The 27,957-nt window shown below is 42.7% G+C and overlaps 1 protein-coding gene across 1 annotated transcript in view; it reads left to right on the top strand.

Annotated features, from left to right (window-relative positions):
- The first annotated feature begins 10,458 nt into the window (after positions 1 to 10,458).
- Positions 10,459 to 27,957, top strand: part of KHDRBS3 (KH RNA binding domain containing, signal transduction associated 3) — a 146,382-nt gene continuing 128,883 nt past the window's right edge. Inside the window, exon 1 of the mRNA XM_058175601.1 lies at positions 10,459 to 10,798. Within this exon, the coding sequence (XP_058031584.1) occupies positions 10,711 to 10,798 (88 nt within the window). The 5' untranslated portion in view covers positions 10,459 to 10,710. The remainder of the gene's footprint in view (positions 10,799 to 27,957) is intronic.

Raw genomic sequence — 27,957 nt, 5'->3', positions numbered from 1 at the left:
AATATTTTGAGACATTTTTTTTCGCCAGGTTTCTCCCCACCTGGGCTGAGCTGAAGTTGATGTGATAAGCTGTCAAATGACTTGCTATCACTTCACTCCCTCCCTACAATTTCTTGCTCAGTGGGATTTCCAGCTCTTACACAATTTTTGGCGATCTGCAAAGCCTCAGTTGCATGCCAGCGAGGCAGATGCCCTAATAGTGGTGGAAACATAGGATCGTGGCCATAAAGTAAAACTCAAATATGCATTCTTATTGATGTTTGGGGAGGGGATTCCTCAAAAGCCCTCTACTATAAGAGGAAATGAGTGGAAACTTGCAAGGGTATTGTACTACTAGGCTGGGTTAAGTACATATCCACACTGAGCTAGAATAGAATAGAATGTTTTATTGGCCAAGTGTAATTGGACCCACAAGGAATTTGTCTTGGTGCATATACTCTCAGTGTACATAAAAGAAAAGATGCCTTCATCAAGGTACAACACTTACAACAGTTAATGATAGTCATAGGGTACAAATTTAACACTTAATGATGCAACACTTAATGATAGTCATAGGCTACCAATAAGCAATCAGGAAACAATCAATATCAGTATAAATCGTAAGGATACAAGCAGGAAAGTGACAGTCATACAGTCATAAGTGGAAGGAGATGGGTGATGGGAACGATGAGAAGATTAATAGTGCAGACTTAGTAAATAGTTTGACAGTGTTGAGGGAATTATTTGTTTAGCAGAGTCATGGTGTTTGGGGAAAAACTGTTCTTGTGTCTAGTTGTTCTGATGTGCAGTGCTCTATAGCATCGTTTTGAGTGTAGGAGTTGAAACAGTTTATGTCCAGGATGTGAGGGATCTGTAAATATTTTCACGGCCCACTTCTTGATTTGTGCAGTATACAGGTCTTCAATGGAAGGCAGGTTGGTAGCCATTGTTTTTTCTGGAGTTCTAATTATCCTCTGAAGTCTGTGTCTGTCTTGTTGGGTTGCAGAACCAAACCAGAGAGTTATAGAGGTGCTGATGACAGACTCAATAATTCCTCTGTAGGACTGGATCAGCAGCTCCTTGGGCAGTTTGAGCTTTCTGAGTTGGCGCAGAAAGAACATTATTTTAAATAAATACTAAGGCTTTGACACAAGCAGCAGATAAATCTGTAGGAAAATCTCCACTTGGATGATCAGCCTCCAGGGTAGACCATGGCATTTGGCCTTTCATCTCCATGGAAGCTACAGGGAGCTCCATGGAAGGTAACCCAAACGTCCAGCTTGATCTGTTCTGCTTTTGCTCATGACCAACAATGTCAGTTGAGCTGGTGGGAGAAATGTGCTCATGAAAAACAGAAGAAATGCTTGTGTGTAGCAGAGATTTCCAAAGGATTGTGATATGGAGATTCCCCACAACCTCTTCTGTTATTAACATTCTTCCTGTGGGTGCCTCACATGAAGTGTTCGTTTGTGCAAATCAACTATTAATCACACTGTTATCTGCCTTCAGTGACCAGTTTACTAAGTTTTTGACGGAAATCAGCTGGGGATTAGCAATATTGCTATGGAATATTCAATATCCATCTTCCCTGCTGGAGCTAATCACCACGTGGATGATTAGCTCCTATTCTATCGTACTGAAAAAGCAAAGGCTCAAGCTTTCATCCATGCATTTTTCTTCTCAACATTATGCTATCCCCCTCCCCCTTTCTTATATCAGGGAGGTACTAGGAGTTTCCTCTTGAAGTTCACAGAAAATGTACAAGTCGGTACTGCTCAGGTCAAAGTTGACTCTCCAAATGGAAGTTAGAATCTCCTAGCAGCTACTTCAGTTAGTTGTGATGCAGGCAGGCTGTTCCATCACTTCTGCTGAGATCTCAGCCAGATATGACCTTCTCACCATCATAGCCATCCCATAATTCCAACTGTCCCAGAACTGTAATAATTTCCTATCTGGGTCAATGTTTCAGAAAAAATAACCCTAAGGACAAGGATAGTGTTACGGTTGATGTTTCTAAGCTCTTTTGGAAGTCTCCTGAGCTTTCTGAAGAAAATAACTGTTTCTAGATGGTTGATAGAAGGATGAGATACTTAGCTTTTTCCTTAATGGCCATTAGCAAACTCCCTACAGGCACTTATGGACCTATAAAGTCCTCAGTCTCTTTTGCTTATGCTAGGCATGTTGCAAGGGACATTCCACTGGGATTTCTTTTCACCTCTGGAGAAGTAAAAGGAAAGTGGGGGGAAATCCTATTCTTTCTATACCACTCCTATGATCCCATTTGTGGACCTCATTTTCTGTTAATTTTAATTGTGTTCATTTGATGTTAAACTATTTAACACTACCAACAATGCGGTTACCCTTCAAAAAGACCTTGACTTTGTGTTGGAATGGTCAAAAATTTGGCAACTCCAAATCTCAACCAGCAAATGCTCTGTCTTACACATTGGAAAAAAGAATCAGAACACTAAATACAAGCTTGATGGACGTGACCTTGTAGATGATCCTCATCCCGTCAAAGACCTTGGAATTTTCATATCAAACAATCTAAGTGCCGAAGCCCACTGCAACTACATCGCAAAAAAGGCTTTAAGAATTGTAAATTTAATCTTGCGTAGCTTCTTCAGAAAGATTACACTACTAACCAGAGCATACAAAACATTTGCTAGACCAATTCTCGAATACAGTTTGCCAGTCTGGAACCCACACCTCATTTCAGACATTAATACAATTGAGCGTGTCCAGAAATATTTCACAAGAAGAGTTCTCCACTCCTCTGATCACAACAAAATACCTTATGCCGCCAGACTTGAAATCCTGGGTTTAGAAAATTTAGAACTCCGACGCCTTCGGCATGACCTGAGGATAACTCATAAAATCATCTGTTACAATGTCCTTCCTGTCGAAGACTACCTCAGCTTCAATTGCAACAATACACGAGCACACAATAGATTTAAACTTAATGTGAACCGCTCCAATCTTGACTGTAGAAAATATGACTTCAGTAACAGAGTTGTTAATGCCTGGAATGCGCTACCTGACTCTGTGGTCTCTTCCCAAAATCCCCAAAGCTTTAACCAAAGACTATCTAATATTGACCTCACCCCATTCCTAAGAGGTCTGTAAGGGGCGTGCATAAGAGCACCAGTGTGCCTACCGTTCCTGTCCTAATGTTCCCTTTGATTGTATCCAATTCGTGTGGTTATTTCATGCTTATACTTATATATACTGTTGTGTTTGACAAATTAAATAAATAAATAACATAGATGCTCTTTCTTTTAGACACATTCTTATGAACTACTTTAGGACTATAGGTCTAACTTGGCCAATAATTATCTTGGATTATCCCAGAGTTTCTCAATTGTGACAACTTGAAGTGGTATGGACTTCAACTCCCAGAATTCCCCAGCCAGCTGTGCTGGCTGGGGAATTCTGGGAATTGAAGTCCATACCTCTTCAAGTTGTCACAATTGAGAAACACTGGATTATCCTGAGGTATGAATGTCCAACTTAAGGAGATACATGTTGTTGTTAGTTGCAAAGTCGTGTCCGACCCATCGTGACCCCATGGACAACGTTCGTCCAGGCCTTACTGTCCTCTACCATCCTCTGGAGTCCATTTAAGCTCACGCCGACTGCTTCAGTGACTCCATCCAGCCACCTCATTCTCTGCCATCGCCTTCTTCTTTTGCCCTCAATCTTTCCCAGCATCAGGCTCTTCTCCAGTGAGTCCTTCCTTCTCATGAGGTGGCCAAAGGATTTGAGTTTCATCTTCAGGATCTGGCCTTCTAAAGAGCAGTCAGAGTTGATCTCCTCTAGGACTGACCGGTTGGATCACCTTGCAGTCCAAGGGACTCGCGGGAGTCTTCTCCAGCACCAGAGTTCAAAGGCCTCAATTCTTCGGCACTCAGACTTTCTTATGGTCCAACTTTCACAGCCGTACATTGCAACTGGGAAAACCATAGCCTTGACTATATGCACTTTTGTTGGCAGGGTGATGTCTCTGCTTTTTAGTATGCTGTCTAGATTTGCCACAGAGAATATACACATGGACTGCTTATTAGTAAAAATGGCAGACAACATTGTCCTTCCTTAAGCTGGCAGAGCACCAAAGCCACGCAGTGCTTTCATTTTGAATGTACAGTCTGTTTATAGCAGTTCCTGAAAGCATTGTGCGACTTCAGTGCTTCGTCAGCAGGGGGAAGGAGAATGCCGGCTGCCATTTTACTAACAGGCAGTCTATTCGTAAGCATGAATTCTGACTTCAATACAAATTCAGGTTAAAGACAGTTAGCAAATGGAACTCATTCTTAACCTGTAAGGTAAAATACCATGCGCATATTGCAAACAGAGAAGTGTTTTTTTTTAAATGGATCAGAAGGACATGAGTGTCACTAACCCTCAATGCCCTTGAAGGGTCTCAAAGGACTAAGAAGAGAATATCACCTGTCAATCTGGCTTCAAGTGTAGGTCGTATACCAAAGGAAACCTGTGCAATTTCTTTTCTCTGATTAGGTTTGAATCTGGACTGAAAAATTTCCAGATAATCAGTTTTCTCTAAGGAAGGTTGGCAACTAGGCAAAAGTTATGAAATACAGCCAGATCCGCTGAGCTCTTTTTCAAGAAAGGGCAAACCTTTCAACTAAACCTTGGAAACCATGCCCTTCCCAAGAAAAGTATTCAACTGCTTCTTGCAGCTACTCAGATTGTAAAATATCCCAAATAATACGCAAGATGCCACTTCATCTCATCATTCTAGACCAGGGGTCTGCTCTGGTGAGAAAGATATTGTCCTGTGGGTAATCCTTTACCAACCATAAAGGCTTAATAAGTGATAAGAACCAGTTTGGTTTATTGGTTAAGGCACCAGGCTAGAAATCAAAAGACCCATGAGTTCAAGTCCTGCCTTAGCCATGAAAGCCAGCTGGATGACCTTGGACCAGACATTCTCTCAGCCTAACTCACCTCGCAGGGCTGTTGTGCAGAAACTAGGAAGAGGAAGGCAGGTTGGATATGGTTGCCACCTGGAATTATTTGTGACAAATAACAAAGACGGGATGTAAATTAATGAATAAATAAAAATAAGTTAAGACTAGCAGTTCAAATTGCATCCAGAATGTAGGAGATGACCAGGCTGAGCCTGAGGAAGGGATCAAATGCATCATCAGTCTCAAGTCCCTTTGCGTCAGTGGTGAAATCCAAACAGGTTTTCTACCGGTTCGCTAGCCGCGCATGTGCGCTGTGCGCCAAATGTGTGCTGTGTGCGCATGCACAGTGCACACCAAATCTGCACTTTGTGCATGTGCATGCACAGTATGCGCCAAAAGGAGGCTTGGGAAGGTAAGTAGAAGCAAGGGGAGGAACAGCTGTGGTGCACAATTTAGCTTTGCTAGAAAGCAGGATTTCCTGCTTTCTACCAAAGCTAAACCCCGCTGCATAGCTGATCGTCGGAAATACTGGTTTGGAGGAACCAGTAGCCTTTTTTAACTACCAATTCGCCCAAACCGGTAGCTAACTACTGGTTTGCCAGAACCGGTAGCTTTTTTTTTTACTACCGGTTCATCCAGTAGTTTTTATCACTACCGGTTCATTCGAACCAGAGCGAACCGGTAGCATTTCACCCCTGCTTTGCACCCACAAGAGATCTAAGTTCAGCTTCTGTTGACTCTTATCTACCACCAATTTCCTTTGACGGTTAGTAGTTCCGATTATTGTAGAGAATTTAAGCTTGCGATAAATCTTTATCTGCGATAAAGTTTCATTTGAACTGCCTGGATTTCCTGATTTCTTGTGCTTGATACAGAAGCTGATAGTGTCGTGTCCCACTCCTCCGCTGATGGCCGGGTCAGGGAAATCCGAATCAGGCTTGCCTCTGCAGCTCTGCCCAAAGTCCTAGCAAAGTCCTCAGAGCAGGCAGGAGACCAGTAAGTGACTTCAGCAAGATAAGTTCGACTTTGCCTGACTCAGAGACTGCCAGAAAGCAGATCCTTTATATAGGCCATGGGGTGTGGCTCCATGACTCAGCACTCATTAAGGCCTGCCCCTCCCTTCCTTCTGTTGCCTCCGCCTATCCAATCTTCTGATGCGAGGGTCACTCCAATCAGCTGTTGGAAGTAAACTTTCCTCAGGCTCACATGCTGTGGAGGAGGGGGAGGGGTCTAGCTGCTCCGTTTGCCTGGGCATGGAGCCAGGGCTGGGGCCGGGGGATGCTCCCTCCTCTGCAGCTTGTCTGGGCATGGAGCCAGGACTGGGGCCAGGAGGCATACATTCCTCCGTGTTCGGGAGCAGATAAGCAGACCCCGGCTGCGGTGAGAGCGGACAAGACACAACAGATAGGAAGCTAGTGAAGGATATGTCATTGGTGGGCATATTAATCCAGCTTTGTGCTATAGGGCTTGCAATATATGCACCGACTGAAGCTTCTGGCTGGTTTTGGAGGCAGCCTCTTCTACAGTGTGCATCACCGTAGTTTAGTCTAAATATATGAACATATAATGTTCAACTCAATTTTTATGGATGCGGAGTATCACTAAGTGCTATAAAGTCCCTACTACTGATTACTTCGCATTTCATTTTAATTGGTGCTTATCCGGGTGTGGCCTGCCTATGTGGATTTGTTTTGGTCTTTTTATTTCCTTTTCAGTTTAGCTTAGCTTAGTTTGACTCCTTCTTTGCTAAACTTAGCTTCAAGCTTTCCTTAGGTTAGTTTTTTCTTTCTTAAAAGGGAAACCAAGCCAAGAAGAAAACAGAGATCAAAACCCCTCTTTCCCGGCAGCAAGGATTAACACCAGACAAACCACCAAGCAGAAAGCAATAACTTAATCAAGGAACTTCATCATGTCTAGTGCCAAGTACAAAAGCGTACTCCACAGTTTTCGGTCTGCAGCTACAGCCTTCGCATCCTTCCACTTAAGATGAATGTTTTTCAGATCTTCCTGAAATGTTCGGCGCCAGGTTTTTTGTTTTTTTTTCTTTTTCTTTGGCCTTCCTTTTTTTCTCCGGCTACAAATCTCCCAGAGAGATAAAGCACAGTTGAACACCATTCAAAAGAAGACAATATCCTAACCAAGAAATTATTAAGGAGAAAAAAATACTGGAAGGAGAAACAAAGTATATAAATAAGGAGCAAACCTGCACTCACTGGCCTTGATGATGTTACCTAGTTGGGTCATGAAATGTCTGCAAGCAAACAATCAAGCTCAGAAATCACCTAGGGCTCCACAGTTCAGCCCTGAATTACAGATATTTTCTTCTATTGCCATTTCCAGCTAAAATAGTTATTTAGTTATTTACTAAGCTAATTTAGGTACTGCCATCTTTTTGAGAATGATTATTAAGATCCCTTCAAGGACTTTGTTTACTCAACATATTAAGACAAGGAATTATATCTTAGCATTGTATGTATAAATTTGTGGCTGCATTGCCCTAAAACTCTTTGGAGTTCAGCCCAATTGCTCAAGTGAGAAAAAGTTAGTTCAATCTAACTAACCGGTTTACAGACCAGTTCAATTAAACTTACCATACCCACAGACACAGAACGGAGGTTTTAATTTGTAGATTAGCGACTTCAGGAACTGAACATTTGAAAAAAGTATGGCATTAAAATAACAAAAGTATATAACTTGATTACAAATGGAGGTTTAGCTTTGTTTATCAAGTCAGGACTGTCTAAACATCTCATGCAATGGAGAGGAGGCATCTGGCAGAGTCTAGTGAATCTTAGTTGATCTTGGCCCCTTAAACAGAGGTGACTAGTGCTTGGATGGGAGACCACTAAGCAATCTAGGGCTACAGAATGGTTTGGGAACTTGACAAATACCCTGAAAGAAGGCGACACAAATCAGTTTCAGGATAACTGCCAAGAAAATGGGTATCTATATTGTTCCTAAATGACACATTCAACTAGGTTTTAACCTCTAATGACCATACAGCTTTTATCATAGAATGCTGGCCTTTAGAATTAGTTGATTACTTATTTTCTTGGCTTTGCTCTCAAATTTTCCTTTATTAAAATTATAAACATAAACAATGTAACAATAGTAATTAGTGATTACTATTAACTATCAATTTATTAATAGTAAATAGTATTTATTATTAATAGTGAACAGTAATTTGGGTTCTGCAACCCAACAAGAAAGACACAGACTTCAGAGGATAATTAGAACTGCAGAAAAAAATAATTGCTACCAACCTGCTTTCCATTGAGAACCTGTATACTGCATGAATCAAGAAGAGGGCCATGAAAATATTTACAGATCCCTCATATCCATAAGGACATAAACTGTTTCAACTCCTACCCTCAAAACGACGCTATAGAGCACTGCACAACAGAACAACTAGACACAAGAACAGTTTTTCCCCGAAGGCCATCACTCTGCTAAACAAATAATTCCCTCAACACTGTCAAACTATTTACTAAATCTGCACTACTATTAATCTTCTCATCGTTCTCATCACCAATCTCTTTCCACTTATGACTGTATGACTGTAACTTTGTTGCTGGCAATCCTTATGATTTATATTGATATATTGACCATCAATTGTGTTGTAAATGTTGTATCTTGATGAACGTATCTTTTCCTTTATGTACACTGAGAGCATATGCACCAAGACAAATTCCCTGTGTGTCCAATCACACTTGGCCAATAAAAAATTCTATTCTATTCTATTCTAATACGTAAATAATAAACTGAAGAAACAGTAAGCCACCTAGTTAGTTGCTGCAAGAAGATCGACTACTAACAACAATAGTAGCAACAATGTGCGTTGGCATATCTGCAAGAAATACCCCTTGAAAGAACTGGTAGTATCAGAAAATAGACAAAGTGTCGGAAAATGAAGAAGCTAAGATGTGCTAGGATTTTAGAATTCAAGCAAACAATTGCCACACAACACCCCAGACTTAACAATTGTGGATGAGAAAGAGAAAGAATCTGGAAAGTGGAGGTTGCACCTGGAGGAAGCAGAAATCAAACAAACAAAAAACACATCCTGGAAAAAAAAATCACAAAATACAAAAACCTGCAAATAGAAGTAGACCAACCGTTACTACTCAGCTTATAAAATCCAGTTTAAATATCTGGTTGAACATTTCTTTTATACTTATTTGTAGCCCACGACTATCATTGTGTTGTATCATTAAGTATTAAATTTGTACCCTATGACTATCATTAAGTGTTGTAATTGTTGTACCTTGATGACGGTATCTTTTCTTTTATGTACACTGAGAGCATATGCACCAAGACAAATTCCTTGTGTGTCCAATCACACTTGGCCAATAAAAAATTCTATTCTATTCTAATATTCAAATCTTTCAGATTTGCCTCTTTTTAAAGTTTTTTCTTTTATTTTTTTTCAAGAAAACGTGGACACCACAGGTATAAGTTGTGGGGGGGAAAAGCTTTCAACTTCTTCTCCTTTACAGAAAGGGGGGGGGGGAAATGCATGCTTGCTTTCAAAAAATGTAACACAACTTGTTTTTGTATATCTTTATTTCCATCTGCTCCCTTTAATGTCCTTCTCCACTTCCTTCTGCAATTGCTGGAAGAAACTTTCAGATATCAGATCCTCAATCATTTCTTCCCAAAGATGGCCCTAAACCACAATAGTCTACCTTGGGAATTATAGGAATTGTTATTGAAAAACTCTGGATTCAGCTCAAATCATTGGGGAAGCTGTGTGGAATGCAAAACCTTACACAATGTAAGCCTTACACAATGTAAGCCGCCCTGAGTCTTCGGAGAAGGGCGGGATATAAATGTAAAAAAACAAAAAACAAAACAAAACCTGAAGCATCCACCAGGGGGCAGCAGAAAGGAAAACAAAACCTAGCATTGCTGCCCCCTAGCGGCCATTTGGAGTCTTACAGCCCCAGTCTGGGAGAACTCATTCATATACCAAGAAGCCCTTAGGGACAGAAATATGATATCGTTCTGTAATCTTCTTTATTATTATTATTATTGTCTGACGGGTTTTGTAGGATCATCAACCAGGCGCGCTCCCGACGGGTGTGTTTGAACGCCCCGCGGGTGCCGCCATCCGCCTCAGGGCGTCCAAACCGTTCAGCGCGCGCCCGTCTGCCGGCCACGCGCCCCCTAACGGCTTCTTCGGGGCGCGTGCTAGCTTTTTTTTGGCGCGCTGGTCTCCGGCGAGCGGGGCGGGGCCGCGACACCCACCCCCTTTTTAACATTCGCTAATAGGAAGGCGGGGAGAAAAGCTGCCAATCTCACTGGGTGTGGGTAGGTTGCGGGGGAGGGGGGGTGCTATGCCTCCTGGCGTCACAACGCTCTTCCGTACCCAATGGCAAACAAAGGGAGGCGGGCGGAAGGGGACGGCTCGGCTTTTCGTCGCCGGGCGTTGGAAGGGAGGGAGGGAGGGGGGCGTGGCGCGGGCGCGCGAGGAGGGGTGGGTGGGCGTGGCCGGAGAGCCGACTATTTAAGGCGAGTTCCGCCGTTGGCACGCTCAGTCGCGGTTTGCCGCCGGAGGGGGCGGTAGCGTGGTATCGCCGGTGGCTTTGCTGCGCTGCTGCTGTTCCTTTGGATCCGTGGCCTCGGGGGACAAACGAGCGCTTGTGTTTTTGGTCCGGGAAAGGGCGCAAACTCGGCTCTCGCCCCAAAGGAGGATTTACCTTCCGTAGCCGGCAACCGTCCTGCTTTGGCTTTCTTCCCTTCCCGGCGTGTCGAAGCGAGTAGTCCGGTGGTCCCCCCCAGCAGGGCAGGCGGGCGGCGGGCCATGGAGGAAAAGTACCTGCCCGAGCTGATGGCGGAGAAGGACTCCCTGGATCCTTCCTTCACCCACGCGCTGCGACTGGTCAACCAAGGTGCGGGGTGGGGAGAGGGAGGCGGTCCGCGTGGCTCTTCCCGGCCCGGAGGGGGTGGGGGAGCTGGATGGGGGGCGCAAACCGAGGCCGGTCCTGCGGGGCGGAGGCGCCGCTTTGCATTGCCTTGTACGGCAGCTCTTGCCAAGGAAGCGGAAAGCAGATGGGGGGGGGGGAGGGAGGGAGGTGATATTAACTGGGGTTGCACGCCTTGCCCGGGTCTTCTTAGCGCGTGTGAACGCAGGCTGGGGTGGGGTGCAAAACACGCGTCGTCTCCGGTTGCTCGGTCCGGGCGCTTGCATTCAAGTCTCTCGCCCTTTGAAGCCCCGATCGGCTTAAAAAAACTGGAGATCCCTCCGGGATGGCTGGCGTGGCAGTTTTTTTCTAAATGGTGCTTGCTGAAAAATTTAGGGGATTAGCCGACCTCCCCCCCTTCCCAAAATCCACCCGACAGCAGATGGGGACCCTAAGGGTGAAATCGCTGGAGACGGATCGGGGCTGTTCAACGTTGCCCCCCCCTCTTTTAATCGTATTTTTTTTTCTTCCAACAAGAGGGGTGATGGTATAGAGTGAATTTGGGGTCCTCCTGTCTCTCGGCTTTGTCTTGACCGGCTTAGGTGGAAAAAACAGAATGGGGGGGGTCTCTGTTAAACCGAGCCGCCTCCTTTTTTTGGGGGGGAGGGCTGCTTGTTTTCCAATGCTGGAGTTAGGAGAAAAGAAAGGCTTTCAGGTTGGAAAGTTGCCTTGCAGGGTTGAAGATTGTAGCCCCCCTTTCACTCCACCCCAAGGCCACTTTGGGCTCAGAAAGGTGACCTTTGCTAACCTCCAGCTGCTAAAGGAGAATGGATTCTAAGGAAAAGTGGTTCATAGAAGAGGGTCAGAGTTATTCTCTCATTTGAGGCTGCACTATAATGGGTGGGGGGGAGAAGATCACATGAGGTTCCTTAGAGCCCTTTAAATCAGGTGGAGGGATGATAAGGAAAGACATTCTGGACTTTATTAATAAAAGGAGAATATTTGTAGCTCAGGGTTTGACATGAGGGGACTTTGAGCTTGCTTTGACTAGCACTGATTGTGATGCCTAGTTTGGGTAATGAAATGTCCACAAGAAAAACAAGCAAGTGCACAGAGTAAATTTATATGGGAATGTGTTATTACTTATTTGGGTTTAGGGATTTTCTTCTGAGTTTATTTTGAGTTATTGAGATGTATTGTGTGTTTCGTGGGCTGCACCAAGGGAGGCTCATTCAGTCTCATTGTACACATGTTGTGCATTGACAAAGGTGGGATTTGATTTGAGCACCAAGGATTCCTCATTTGGGACTTTGCCTTCAGCTTTTGAGAAGTTCCCTTCTGGCTACAAGTGATAGTCCTATGAAGGAGATGCAGATTGTGGGTTTACTCAGAGGATGGATTTTTTTTTTTTTGGGATGTAGGTGGGATTTGATGCATGGAGGGCTGTATGGAAATCGGAGACTTGGAAGGAAAATTGGGGGGCACGCAAAGGTTTCTTTTGGAAAACGAGTCTGGAATGTGTATAGAAAAGGGTGTTGTGTGAATCTGGAAGCAAAGGCCAAATGAGCAGTTGTCCTTAAAATTCAGCTGATCCCCAGAAGGAATCAAAAGCTGCTCCACAGGAATTCTTCCTTCCTAGTGGCTGCCGTATATGTCTGAGACAATTCTAATTTCTGTGGAGTGGAAGTTCTAACGCTGTAGGTGTGTAGAAATGTAGGTGTTGTAATTACACAACTTGAGTGAATGTCTTTTTTGTTATGGATTGTTAATACTAAAAGGAAGCCTGTCTTCCCTTCAGGGCAGGAAGTTGGAGGGGAAAAAAGACCTCCTGTTCTCAGCAAGGACGAGTAAAGAATCTATGGTATTGACTGGCTCCCCTGTTAATAGCTCTTGTTTTGTGGTTGTCTGTATTCCACGAATCCAGTCTCCTCTGCTTCAAGTTAATCATTGTGGCATCTTCTGCAGCCTAGAAGGGCCGCTCTCTGAAAACGTTCCTCTTGTAAATGGCTTGTTTTATTTCCCCCCAAACAATGGGATTTTGTGTTCTCATTTCTGGCTGCCCTGCAAAATTTATTTCCTTCTTGGAGAACTTGATGTTCTTTGAGAGCGATCATGAGAAAAGATGACAATCTTCTCTCTGCGGTTGTACTGTCAGGTTAACCTGGCTTTTGCTATCTGGAAAACTGAAAACAACAGATGGTGCTTTTAATAATCTGCAGGTAGGGTTGCAGTTAGACCAGGGAGTCTGGTATAGGTGGTGTCCTGTTTCCATGGTCCCATTAAAACAAATTTGGCTTACTGACTTAACAGGTGAGAAATACTAATTTTACCCTCTAGCAATCTTAGAAACATTTGTTATGGCATCTTTAATACGAGATGGCATCCATGTTATAAGCTTCCCCCTCCCCAGTATTTTTATTTGGGGCAGCTCCTTTTCAATCTAGTTATAGTTGGAGGAATTCTAAGAACAGTTCAGCACTAAACAAAATTCAGTGTCACTATTAGTGGAATGCTTTTGTATATTTTTGGGTGTTTGAATAGGAGCTTTTAAACGTACAAGAGTCCTCTTACGCAATCTGATACCTTAAGCGTTAGTAGCAAATACTTGAGTATTATTGAAATTGGGTCTGTGGGCTGCCACTTGCTACATATTTGGAACCATAAATCATTGAACATTTTTTTTGGTGGGGTTGGGGGTTCAATGTAGTTTGCATCACAACAGAACTTGGTAGGTGGATCAACGGTGTGATATGGAAGTATTCTTATTTCAGAATAGCTTATTTACAGAGTTAAACTTCAGAAACCACCATGGGCAGCTAAAACCCGAAGGCTGTTTGCCTTCGTAGTCCTATTTTGACACTGCAGAGGGAGCCTCCTGTTCAATCTAGGGTACTTTAATCACAGCTTTAGATGCAAAGGAAACATCGGAGTGAATTTTCTAAGAGACTGCTGCTTAAATACTCTGGACTTTGAATGGACATTATTGGTATATTTTAGGGGTAAAGAACTTGTTGAATTGTTTTCTTAAAAGGTAACACAGCCCTGCAACTTTACTTCTGACAACCCAGCTTGCCTAATATTGATTGCTACAACTTTAATTCTGCTCATTGAAGAATGCAGTGATAAAACAGGCTTTTCTTGCACAAGAGAATATTTAAAGAAGCACAAACCAGGATCTTTTGGCTAAGTTTCTTGTTTGTGTAGAGTGTGAAAAAAATACTAGAAGGAAATATTAAACAACCTCCCCTCCAAGTGATGAATAAGTAATAAATAGCCAGAAATCCTCACTTTTTGTAAATCAGTATGGGGTACTAGCAATCATCATTAGAGAATCCTTAAATGTTCAGAAGCAAGATTCCTGGGTAATTTAATTTGGGAAGTAAACAATGAGAAAAGGTTAGTCTCTACCTTCTGTTGGGGCGTTTGCTGGCTCAATTTTGTTTAAGTCTTGCAGCAGATGGGAGCGTTCAGATTTTGGAATTTGGTGCCATGAAATTTGGTTTTTGTAATCTGAATGATGAAATAAGTATAATCAGGTTAATGTTTCCAGATAGAAGAGATGTACATTAGAAGGTACAGTTTGAATATTTGTCTTAAAAAATACATTACCATAAAACCACTTTTTAATTACAGATTTTAGCAGTGCCATATCCTATTGCTGAATGAGTTGGACAAGACTGTACACTGTATGCTATGGTTCATAATTTGCATTCCACGCTTAAGTTCCCAGACCACTTTGATTTTAAGTGATGCATGCCTGAACATCAATCTCGAGGCTTAACGTTCATCTTTGGTGAGATGCTTATTAATTCAAATTGAGAACGGCCTCTTTGGGAATGGGCTGATAGCCAGCATTTAAACTGCTGTCAAAGGTTATGTATCTTTATACTGTAGATAATCTTAAACCATAGAAAGCTCTGCAGTGTTAATTTGTCTTAAGTGTCTGCAGGAACAGGTTTGCTATGATAAATTGCTGAGGTTTCGCCTAATGTAAGGAAGCCCTTGTAGTCTCAATTTTTGTATTATAAGGCTTCTAAGGCTGTCCAGCTCCATAGTATTCCTGAATCGTATATTAAAGATTAACCTGCAGAACCCTAACCTAATATTAACATACAGAATCAAAAAGAATGGGGTGCACATTATCTTTAAAACTGTGCCCTCTATGAGATGGCTTTTGATAAATTTGTGAAATTTAGCTATCTGAATGAAAAGTTCAGGTGAGGGAAGAGCAGTGAAGCTCTTGGAAAGTGTTTTCTTCATTTTGAGTAATGCATTTTAAATTGAGAAATAATGTGCATATTGGAAGGTTAGGAAAATTATTCCAAGTATAGAATAAAGATGCGCATGAATGAAGTACAATCATCCTGCTATGCTGTCTTTACTGAATTGTCCCATTTTTTTTAAAAAAAAAATCACGGACATAACTGATTTTTAAAATAGGTGGTTGGTTTTAAGTAATTATACTTCTTACTTATTAAACCAATATTCAAGACAAGCAAAATTGTATTAGAAATGTGGATGCTTTCCATCAGGGCAAAAATATCCTCTGGTTTAGATAAATTTGAGAAGTTATAGAAAGTACCTGCTATTAAAAAAGTGTTTTTAAATGGGAAATCCGAAAAAAAAGTTCAGACAACTTATATGGAAAATTAATGTTTTGGGAATGAAATTTACATTTAAGGTTACTACCTAAAGAATACACTTTTCCTAGAAACGTTCCATAGCAGAGCAAATAATTCTGATTTTAATCATTCCATGTGAATCCTCTGGGCAAGTGATTTGTCTGAAATGATGCAGCAACCGGTCTTAAAAACATCTGTTTTCATTGTAGTCACTTCTATAGAAACATGGACCAATTTCAGCAAGTTAGGCTAGAATCTGATCAGGGTAAGGACTATAACAGCCACTATATAGGACAAATGGGCAGAAGACTAGCAGAGCACATCTATGAACTAGCAGTCAAAAGGGATGATGAGAACTCCTCAATCTCACAGCATATGGATAGACGTCACCATAGTTTCAACTAGAAAATTATGAGCTCCTGGACCAAGCCAGGTACCAGGGAATTCCTGGAAGCTTGGGATTAGACAAATCGTCCATTAATAGATAGAAATAAAATTAATTTAAGTGCTAAGGAAATTAAGGTTAAGGAAACAAAAATATCCGAACAGATCTCCAGCAACCAATAGTCAGATAAACCTGAATTAACACAAAGCAAACAATCTGCCAGAAAATAATATTCTAATCTAGATGCCATCAAGAAAACCACACTCCCATCAACTGTGGCAGGGCAGGCTACTGTATATAAATGAGGAGCAAACCCCACCCTTGAAGGCACTGATGACCTACCCTAGTTGGGTAATGAAACATCTGCAACAGGCATGCAACCAAGCTCTGAGGACACCAAGGACTCCATATAACCTGACCGCAAGACTATTGTTTCTCAACTTGGACAGGCAGCCTGGAGAATTCTGGGAGTTGAAGGCCACACCTTTTAAAGATGCCAAAGTGAAGAAACAAATATATCAAAACCTACCCGTTAGCTGAGCCTGCAGCAGGTATATGGGTGGATGGGCAAGCAGATTGGAAGGGACCCCCCCCCTCCCCTCTCTATTGTCTTGGACTGTAAGTTGTGTTTTGGAGGAGGGGGGATTGTACTTTCAGACTCTGAAGATTCCGTTAATGTAACCTTAAAGTAGAATTCGCTTATCTGGCTGCATTTCTCATAGATTAGTAATCTATCTCACAAGATTGAGATGGATTGAGATAGTAATTGGTTCTTTGATACTTTAGTCATCAACTACACACTATCGTGTGATTCGAGAGGTCCCCTGTAAATTTAAGAACTTCATCTGATATAGTTACTGTGTTTCCCTGGAAATAAGACCAGGTCTTATATTAGTTTTTGTTCCAAAAGACTCATTAGGGCTTATATTTTCCGGTTAGGTCTTATTTTTGAGAAAATACTGTACTAAATGTGTGTGTGTGGCTGACAATCTTAATGGGCTTATTTTGAGGGTAGGGCTTACACTGAGAGCATAGGCACCAAGACAAATTCCTTGTGTGTCCAATCACACTTTGCCAATAAAAAATTCTATTCTATTCTATTCTATTCTATATTACGAGCATCCTGGAATAATCATGCTAGGACTTATTTTCCAGTTGGGTCTTATTTTCAGGGAAACATGGTATGCATTACCATAAATGGGTGAGAGACATAGGGCATTCATATTTTCTTAAGCATTGATTGATACTTGAATACAGCTTCATTTTTCTACAACGTGTTCTTGGAGGAAGACAGTATTGAATACAACTTGCTTTACTATCATTTTTGTTAGTAATCCCCACAAATACTGTAATGAGTTTGGTTGTAGGACTGAGTATATTAAGCAGTAAATATTATTGGAGAAAGCAAGCATGAACCAATTATACGTAGGAAATATCCAATTTTATTTTGCTAGTTACAGTGTAAACATTGCAAAAGATGCATTTGCTTAGCACAACCCTAAAACGATAAAATGTCTATGATTGATTCTGAAGGAGAGGGGAATTGAGAGTGTGATTATGTGTGGAGTGACTAGAGATTATAATTTAGGAATTATTTTGGATTACGATTGTTAGTTTTGATACCCTGCATTTTGTTCTGGGAAGTCGGGGTGGGGGTAAGGGGAGGGAATTGGTGGGTTGAGGGTAGAGGATGGAGTGATGGTTAATGTACAGGGATTATTGAAGATGTATAAATATAATTAATGTAGAGTCGGGTCTGCCCAGTTACCATTTTAGAACGGTGGGGAGGGAGAAAAGAGGAGAGAGTAGGAGGTAGGAAAGAGGAGAAGAGGAAGGAAGAGGGGTAGAAGAGGGAGAAGGAAGGTGTAGGGTGGAGGGAGGAGAGGATGTAGATAAGAGAAGGAGAGGAAGGTCTGGAAGTAGAAGAAGGTAGAAGAGGGAAGAGTGTTAAAAAGGGGGGTGGTGACTGGGCAAGCCTGACTAATTGTATATAACTGTACATTGGATGAGCTGTTTGATATGATTGTAAAAATAAAACTTTTATGAAAAATGTCTATGATTGAAATGTTAAACTGCTGGCTTTCTGAATTCAAAAACCACTAGGGGGTAATAGACAGAAAGGAAAAGGTAAAACAATTTTTTTTTATCAGTCTCTGTCTGCACAGAATCATACAAACATGTTAGAATTGTTCAACCTTGACAAATTCAAACTTAGAATAGAAGGAGCAGGAAGGGACCTTGGAGGTCTTCTACTCCAGCCCCCTGCTGAAACAGGAGAACCTATACCATTTCAGAAAAGTGACTGTCTAGACTCTTCTTAAAAATACTTTTCAAGTCCAAACCGTAGACTTCAACTCTCAGAATTTTCCACATAGCATTTATGGCACTACAGCTGAGGTTTGCATTAATGTATAGGTATTCCCCAACTTATTCCATCAAATTGGAATTATGGTTGAAAGTTGTGTTGGTAAGTCAAGGCATTCTGTGAAAGAATAGGATTTTTTGAATTTTTTTATGGTGGTTAAGCAAATCAATTTTCCCCAATAAGATTTTTTCTTTTTTGCTGGAAACAAAGCATTAGTTCTAGAAACTGATAAAAAAACCCATGACACTGGGTTGAACCGATTGCCATGTGCCCCAAATGCAATAATGTGACTGCAGCTGTTGTAATTTCAGAAACGGGTTGTGATCAGCTTTTAGTTGGGTCTGTTGTAACTATAATGGACTAGTCATAAGCTGAGGACTGACTATACTTTATTCCTTTATGTAAGGAAGGGAAAACAGAGGATGGGGGTAGGTAACCTGGCAGCAATCCTCATTGGGGAGATGTCGCAGGTCTTATTCGATGGCAGAGTGCTGAATTTCTAAATGCAATTAATCGACTTAACAACCATTGATTTAGGGACCGGTTGACCTTACAACAGCACTGAAAAAAAGTGACTTAAGAACATTGCAGCATCACTGTGGTCACATGATCAAAATGTGAATGCTTGGCAACCGGCATGTATGTATGATGGTTGCAGACTCAGGGTCATGTGATCACCTTTTGTGACTTTTTGACAAGCAAAGTCAACGGGGGAAGCCAGATTCACTCAATAACTATGCTGCTAACTTAACTGCAGGGATTCCCTTAACATCCAGGGCAAGGAAGGTAGAAAGGGGCAACAGTCACTTCACACCTGTCTCGCTTAGCAATGGAAATTTGGCTCAATTGTGGTAAGTTGAGAACTAACTGCACTGGAGAATCCTTAATCACATTTAATGAAAAGAAGGACTAGTGGAGACATGATAGCAGTCTTCTTATATCTCAGGGGTTGCCACAAAGAAGGAGTCAAGTTATTCTCCAAAGCACCTGAGGGCAGGACAAGAAGCAACAGGTAGAAACTAACCAAGGAGAGAAGCAACTTAGAACTAAGGAGAAATTTCCTGACAGTTAGAACAATTAATCAGTGGAATGACTTGCCTGCAGAAGTTGTGAATGCTCCAACACTGGAAGTTTTTAAGAAGATGTTGGATAACCATTTGTCTGAAGTGGTGTAGGGTTTCCTGCCTAAGCAGGGGGTTGGACTAGAAGACCTCCAAGGTCCCTTCCAACTCTGTTATTCTTTTTTTTTCATTCTTTGTTTGAAGTAGGCCCTTCACCCTATTTTATTTTTAATTATTTCTGAGATTGATGTCGAACCGTAGTGTCAAACTCTATTTCATTGCGGGCTGCATCAGGATTGTGTTTGACCTTGGAGGGCCAGGGTGGGCGTGACAAGCTCGATGTCACTTGTGTCGGGCGCACCTATGGCGGCCCGAGCTCTCTGCCAGTGAAAACAGCCTCCTGCAATCCTCTGCCAGCGAAAACTGAGTTCGGGAGGACCACACGCTGGCAGAGGCACCGCGGGCTATGGGCCGTCCTTTGCTGTTTCCAGCTCAGCCCTGCAGGTCAAGATCTAAGCACCCCACGGGCGGGTCTTGATTTGACACCCCTGATATAGAGGTTCCAAAGTAGTACATCACGTGTATTGATTGCATTCCTTGTTCAAATTAATTTCGCAACCTGAAACAACGTACCCTAAAACCTAGAACCGACATTTTAATCTCTGCCTCATACATGGTTTAAAATAATCAGGCAGGGGTGGGGGCCATTTTGTTTCCATTAAGAACTTTATCTGGAGATAGATTCATAAGCAAATATTTCAAACTAAAACTTAATGGAAACCGTGTATAAATAGTTGCACAAAAATGAAGGAAATTGAGTTTTTTCTATAAATAGTAAAAGTACATTTCCTTTGCAGAACCTTTTTTTTAAAAAAAAGTCTCAGAAACACAACCCCATGTTAGATTTGACCCCCAAGCATGACTTAAACGCTTTAAACTCCCCTCATTGTCTTTCAGCCATCCTACTGTCAGGAAAAAAACCTGTTCTACATGAATTAGTCTGCTGGCAGAGCAGAATAGAAACTGCCATCGTATTTGTACAAGGTGGAGAATTTAAGGAGGCATTCAAGACAAAGCTAATCATGGCTCTCCAGTTAGAGCAAAAGAGGCCCTGAACCTTGGATGTCCTTAGCTAATAGACCTCACTTAGATATATGCTGAGCAGACAACAGTTGCCCAAGATAGTGTCAATTATTTTTGCTTCTCCGAAACTGCATAAATAAGCCATGCAGGGTCTTAAAAGTTGTTGAGAAAAGAACCGAGATCCTGGAAATAGCCTAAGGGGGTTGCTGGGAACAAAACCATCAATCTCCTTTCATTATGGCAGAAAAGATCCTTTACGGATGAGGGCCTCCCACCATGGCCTTCAAGTTTGGGATTTGACCCATCCGTGGCTCTTTATAAGGCCAGACTCCTGCTGGAGTATGAAAAACAGGCTGGCGTGAAGTTTTAAGAAGAGAATGCTAATACAGTAAATGAAGCTAGCCCAGAGGTTCCCAATCTTTTTCGCCCGCGGCTCCCCCGGAAATCCGACCTGCAACTGCGCATGCGCACCAGACGCGCCCGCGGCTCCCCGGAAATCCGACCTGCAACTGCGCATGCGCACCAGACGCCCCAGAAATGGCGCATCAGCGCCGGACCCAGCGGGCGCAGATATTCCGCGGCGCCCCCATGACGATAGCGCGGCTCCCTGGGGGGCCGCGGCTCACAGTTTGGGAATCACTGAGCTAGCCAATAAAGATGCTGAGCCGTATAGTTTTTAAGTTCATTAAGATTTTACACCAATCTTTCTGGGCAGCCGGCTTGGGTGGAAATGGAGTTCTATTGAAGTTTCCTTGACCATGTGCTGAATGACTCAAAAAATTAAGGAGTTTGTTTTCCGATAGGGTGCTTCTGTTTGGCTTTGCAAATGTTAGCGATCTGCCAGACAGGCAGAAACAACAGCAGTTACGGGCTTCTTACTCTTGGTGTCCCAGAAAAACACTCACTGTAGAACATGTGTTAGAATTACACTCTTTAATAGTTAGGCTTGCGTTGCACTTACTGAAAAGAGATCCTTACAGGAAATGTAGTTTGTCACTTACTTCTGCTTATACAGCCCTGACTTTAGCTTACATAAATGTTTACACTATATTCTTAGATCGTAGTATCAGAAAATTGCCGTTTTTCATGCTTTTCGGTAACTGCTTCCTGGTGGGGTGAAGGTATTAGAACAGTTTCATCTTAAATGATTTCAAGCTAATTTCAGCTTATTTTGCCCATACTTAGAGGTGGTTGTTGTGGCCTGCCAGTGGATTTGGCGGCAGACTCAGTGAGGAGGTTGGGGAGAAACATGGGCCAGTCTTGGAGTAGGGATGAGTACTCTGTGTTGGAGGCAGAGATGGGGCCAGGGCTGTCTGACAGTTGTCAGCTGCCTTCGGAGTCGGACATCAGTGGGGCAGAAGAACAGCTGGAGCCTGTTCCCAGTGTGCGCATGTGCAGAGCTGCCAGAAGAAGGGAACAGCTAAGGAACAAGGGTCAACTCAGGAGTAAAGCCACAGGTAGATGGTGAATGGCCCCCTCCCATAGGGAATAAAGAGGAGTGAAAGGGGAGGGGTGTTTGCAGGAGGCAATTAGTTCACTTAATTGATTCGTGACTCTTAGAGACTCCTTGCCAAGTTTTGAAGGTATTGGCCTGGCAGCTGTCCAAGCCAGATAAGGTCCATGACTGTAAATTCTCCCTTGAAATAGTTTGCTGGATGTGAATGAGAGGAATTCACAGTAACTTAATAAAAAGGGATTTTTGTGGGGACAAGGAATATGATTCATGCTCTTGGGGAGCCTAGGTCAGAACATTGGTGAGATATACTGGTAGCCCTTCATTTATGGCCGGTTGCTTAAAGACCTATCAAAATTACGATCAGCCACTCAAGGGCTATTCAAAATCCTGAACACTCCTACGTCATCATATGTGGTTCCATTTCAACTATGAGGGTGAAGATTTGTTCTCAGAGCTTGTGGGTTGGTTTCTGAACATTTCATTACCAGGCTAGGTAACATCTTCAGCAGAGTTTAGGGCAAAGCTGGCTTAGGAACTCTGGGAGTTGAAATCCCACAAGTCTTAAAATTGCCAAGGTTGGAGACCCCTGGTTTAGGGGATGTCCGTGTTGGTGTTGTTCGGTTTACAAGGGCTTCGGTGTGGGTGTGTCAAGTGAGGGTCTTATGATGGATCAAGTGTGAGTCATCGGTGAGAGGTTGTGAGACATCTTGTGATAGGGAGATTACACCAGGTGAGGGTCATTGGGAGGTGAACTGCTGGTGGGTGGGCTAAGTGTGGTTGAGGGTTGGCATAGCGTGGCACATGGTTTTTGTGTTGCTCCAATCGAAGTGGTGCTATTTGATGTCGGTGTGGGTAGAGATTAAGGATTTGGGATCATGGCGTTGGACTGTCAACTGGTGTTCGTGGATCCTGGTTTTTAATTGGCGTGATGTTTATCCCATTTAGCAACTAGCCTGCATTTATGGACATTTCTATTGGCCTGCAGTGACATGACCGCAATTGACAAAGGTTTTCTTTTTGCTGGAAACAAGCATTTATTTCTGTTTTCCAATAAAAACTGCCCATCGCGGACAGTGGATTTGCTTTACAATCATGGCATTTGCTTTTCAATTGCTGTAGGAAGAAAGATTGTGTGGGATCTGGTCATAACACGGTGACCTGCTTAACAACCAGCACGCCTTACAGTTGCAATTCCAGGTTCAATTATGATCATAAGTCAGGGACTACTGTAGTGGCTAAAGATAGGCACTGTAGTTATTTTTAGGCGGTTCACGTTCAACTACAGAAACTCACTGGCTGTTGTGGGCCAGTCACTGACTTGGGACTCAAGCTTTGTCACAGTGCGAGTTCTTGGGAAGAGGAGGAGGGAGTCCAGGTTGGGCACTTTGAAATCCTTTAGAAAGAGCAGGTATACAATGATCGATTCTGAATAAGTCATTGTCCTACATTTATGTTAGCATGCTCTTTTGTTTTCTGCCAAAACCTTGGTGCTCCTGCCTTAAACTTGGGGTAGAAAATTGACCCATCGTACTACTTGCTTAGCCACTGAGCTTGTTGATCAAAAGGTGGGGGCAGTTCAGTCGTTCGAATCCCTAGTGCTGCGTAACAGGGTGAGCTCCTGTTACTTGTCCCAGCTTCTGCCAACTTAGCAGTTCGAAAGCAGATAAAAAATGCAAGTAGAAAAATAGGGACCATCTTTGGTGGGAAGGGAACAGCGTTCCGTGCCCCTTTGGCGTTTAGTCATGCTGGCCACATGACCACGGAGACTTCTTCAGACAGCGCTGGCTCTTCGGCTTTGAAACAGAGATGGGCACCACCTCCTTGAGTCTGGAACGACTAGCACATATGTGCGAGGGGAACCTTTACCTTTACTATTTGCTTGTATTTTTGAAAGGACTTGGGACTGATTTGGAAAGGCATGCCTGTACCAACTCAAGTTAGGTTATGTCCTAAAACTGAGCCGATTGAACCGGAAGAAACGTTGACCTGTGAAATTAAAACTAAGGAGCTTGTCGTACCTGCAGGAAAAGGATGAGCTACTTTGGGCTGTTCATGGACCCTTCACGGTTACGTATCATCATGAGAAATATAATTCCAGATAGTCCAGGACTTAGCAACAGTTTCGTTTAGTGACTGTTTGAAGCTACAACACCACTCAGAAAAGTGACCGTTTTTTACACTTATCATGGTTACAGCACCATCTGATCAAAATTCAGATGCTTGGCAACTGCCTCATATTTATGATGGTTGTTGTGTTCGAGGGTCACGTGATCCCCTTTGGCGACCTTCCGACAAGCAGACTAAACGGGGAAGCCAGATTCACCTAACAACTGTGTTACTAATTTAACAAGTGTAGCGATTCACGTCACAACTGTGGCATGAAAGGTCGTAAAAGGGAGATATTGTGTAGCTCAGTTGCGGTCGTAAGTTGAGGACTACCTGTAATGAGGATGGAGAGTAAATACAGATATATATTTTTTTTTAGCTACTGCACTTTGCAAATTCAAGGTCTTGGCTATAAATTATAGCAAGCGTTTGAAAATAAAACAAACAGTGACATGAGAGTCTCTTTCCAGAGGAGAGAAACAAAAGGCGTTGCGTTTTTCTAAGCTGTAAGCCAAGAACGGGAACCAAAGAGTGCAGCTTAAATGTCCAGCGGGCGGGCAAATGCTTTTTTTGTTTTAAAGATGGCACTTAACGCTAATAGCTTATGCGGCAAACATTCAACATTATTGTCTTCGGGGAGTATTTATTTGTTGTAATTATAGAGTGACTCGTCAAAGGGAAAAAAAAAAAAGAAGAAGAAAAAAAAACACCAGACCTTGGCTGCTGACCAGAACGATTTCCATCAATTTGTAACCTTCTAAATGATTCTGGGTCGGCTTCTTCTCAAAGAAAATGCATGGTGGTATTTAAGAGTAAAAGATCTCGGTGGAAGGATATAAATATATATAAAGGTCATTTTGGTATTATTGAGCAGGCCTGATATACAAGATGTGGAAGTTGAGCTGCGGTAGTTTACAGCCTGGTGGGGTGGAGGATTGGAACGCCTCCAACTGTTAATAGCAGGCAAGGCAATCCTAACTCTTGAACTCTGATAGGAATAGCCTTTTCATCCTAATACAGGTAGTTCAGTGGTGGAATCCATTGAATACTTACCAGTTCTGTCGGGGTGGCTTGGTGGGCGTGGCAGGGGAAGGTGACTGCAAAATCCCCATTTCCTCCCGATCAGCTGGGACTCGGGAGGCAGAAAAGAGATGGGGGCGGGGCCAGTCAGAGGTGGTATTTACCGGTTCTCTGAACTACTCAAAATTTCTGCTTCCGGTTCTCCAGAACTGGTCAGAACCTGCTGAATACCATCTCTGAGGTAGTCCTCGACTTACAACAGTTCATTTGGTAACCGTTCAAAGTTACAAGGGCACTGAAAAAGGTGAGGTATGACCATTTTTCACACTTAATGTTGCAGCGTCCCCCATATAGTCACATGATTTACATCCGAATGTAAATCATGTGACTATATGGGGACGCTGCAACATTAAGTGTGAAAAATGGTCGTACCTCACATTTATGACCATTGCCATCTCCCGGGTTCAGGTGATCGACCTTTTGACAAGCAAAGTCAATGGGGAAGCCAGATTCACTTAAACAACCGTTTCTACTAATTTTAAGAACTGTAGCAATTCACTTTACAGATGTGGCGAGAAAGGACGTAAATGGGACAAACTTAACAAGTTTCTCACTTAGCATACATTTTGGGCTCAGTTGTGGCCGTAAGCTGAGGACTACCTGTACACTGGGACCTCGGTACTCATAGTTAATTGGTTCCACATAATGCGATGTGGATTTTTTCCATAAGGAACAATAATGTTCTTGTGCGTTGTATACCAACCAAATGAAGGCTACCAGTACAATATATTCACGTCAAAATACATTGAGTACCAAATTCAATGAGTAGTTGAGTACCAAGATATTATGGCACCACCCACATACGCATACCTGCCCCTAGATTTGCTAGGCTAGTAATGGGAAGGGGTGTTCTTGAATATTGGGTGCTATCTAACAAAGTGAAATTTGAAGGTGAAAAAAGTAAGGCTTTACATTTAGGCAAAAAATAATAATAATGCAGAGATGTAGAATTTTATTTATTTATTTATTTATTATTTAGATTTTTATACCACCCGAAGGACTCAGGGCGGTGTACAGCCAGATTTAAAACAATACAATATACAGATTAAAACAACAATTAAAATAACATATTATATTAGTGGCCGAGAGATTTAAAACCGTCAAATTTGACCCATGATTAAAATACCCCAATTAAAATTATTAAAATTCAAAAAATTTAAAAATTAAGCCAGTCCCGCTTGGATAAACAAATGCGTTTTCAATTCACGGCGAAAGGTCCGAAGGTCAGGTAATTGACGCAAACCAGGGGGAAGTTCGTTCCAGAGGGTAGGTGATCCAACAGAAAAGGACCTTCCCCTGGGGGCCGCCAGCCGACATTGCTTGGCGGACGGCACCCTGAGAAGACCCTCTCTGTGTGAGCGTATGGGTCGGTGGGAGGCATAAGGTAACAGCAGGCGGTCCCATAAGTACCCGGGCCCTAAGCCATGGAGCGCTTTAAAGGTGGTAACCAACACCTTGAAGCGCACCCGAAATGGCTGGTGTTTGGTTCAATAGCAGTAACTATGGGAGGGGTCTTGGAGTCCTGGTGGACAATCACTTCAGTATGAGCTGCAGCTGCCAAAAAAGCCAACACAGTTCTAGGCTGCATAAACAGAGGGATAGAACAACTTGTCTTCAGAAGTTGTGAATGCCTCCAACACTGGGAGTTTTTAAGAAGAGATTTGACAGTCATTTGTCTGAGATAGTATAGGGTTTTGTGCCTAAGCAGGCAGTTGGACTTCAAGACTTCCAAGGTCCCTTCTAACCAGGGGTGAAATCCAGCAGGTTATGACAGGTTCTGGAGAACCGGTAGCGGAAATTTTGAGCAGTTCGGAGAACCGGTAGTGGAAATTTTGAGTAGTTTGGAGAACTGGCAAATGCCACCTCTGGCTGGCCGCAGAGCGGGGTGGGAATTGAGATTTTGCAATGTCCTTCCCCCAGAAGTGGGGAGGGAATGGGGATTTTGCAACAGTATCCTTCCCCTGGAGTGGGGTGGGAATGGAGATTTTGCAGTGTCCTTCCCCTGGAATGGGATGGGAATGCAGATTTTGCAGTATCTTTCCCCTGCCGTGCCCACCAAGCCATGCCCACCACACCCACCAAGCCACGCCCACAGAACTGGTAGTAAAACAATTTGGATTTCACCGCTGCTTCCAACTCTGCTCTGTTCTGTGACAGCATCTTCTAGAAGAAGGATGACCTGAAGCCATTTCTTAAAGATAGTCCTTGGTTTACAACCATTCATTTAGTAACCATTCAAAGTTAGAATGACACTGAAAAAGTGACTTATGACTGGTCTTCGCACTTATGACCGTTGCAGCATTCCCATGGTCACATGATAAAAATTCAGGCACTTGGCAAATGGCATATATTTATGACAATTGCACTAACCTGGGATCATGTGATCCCCTTTTGTAACCTTCCTAGATGGCTCTGATAGGCTATCGGGGGTCTGCAAACTTGGCTCTTTTAAGACTTGTGGACTTCAAAGCTGGCTGAGGAATTCTGGGAGTTAAAGTCCACAAGTCTTAAAAGAGCCAAGTTTGCAGACCCCTGGGCTAAGTCAATAAGGGAAGCCAGATTTGCTTAACCACATCATGATTCCCTTAAATGTATGTGGCAAAAAAATCATAAAATGGGGTGCGACCCACTTTACCACTGTCTTGCTTAGCAACCAGAAATTTTGGCCTTAGCCGGGGTGCTAAGTCAAGGACTGCCTGCATTCCTAAAGGCCAATCATGGGAGAAAAATAAATTTGATGGATCTGAAGGGGGATATAAAATTTGTAATGGTATGTCATAAGAGAAATATATCATAAGAAGAACTAAAATAAAAAGAAGCTTTAAAAAGACATTTCCCGGAATACAGAGTCATAATTTCACAACATTGCCAAGGATGGAAGAGCTAGAAGTAAAGCAGCTTGATGGTTATACGGGACATTTTGTGAAGTTCTGAGAACCACAACACACCCTTTGCCACCACAAGAAGTAGAAAAATTATGAGCAGGGCC

This window comes from Ahaetulla prasina, chromosome 3 (assembly GCF_028640845.1).
Source record: "Ahaetulla prasina isolate Xishuangbanna chromosome 3, ASM2864084v1, whole genome shotgun sequence".
NCBI classification, from domain to species: Eukaryota; Metazoa; Chordata; class Lepidosauria; order Squamata; family Colubridae; genus Ahaetulla; species Ahaetulla prasina.
Note: the sequence above shows the minus strand (reverse complement) of the source record. Positions and strands in the feature narration are given on the sequence as shown.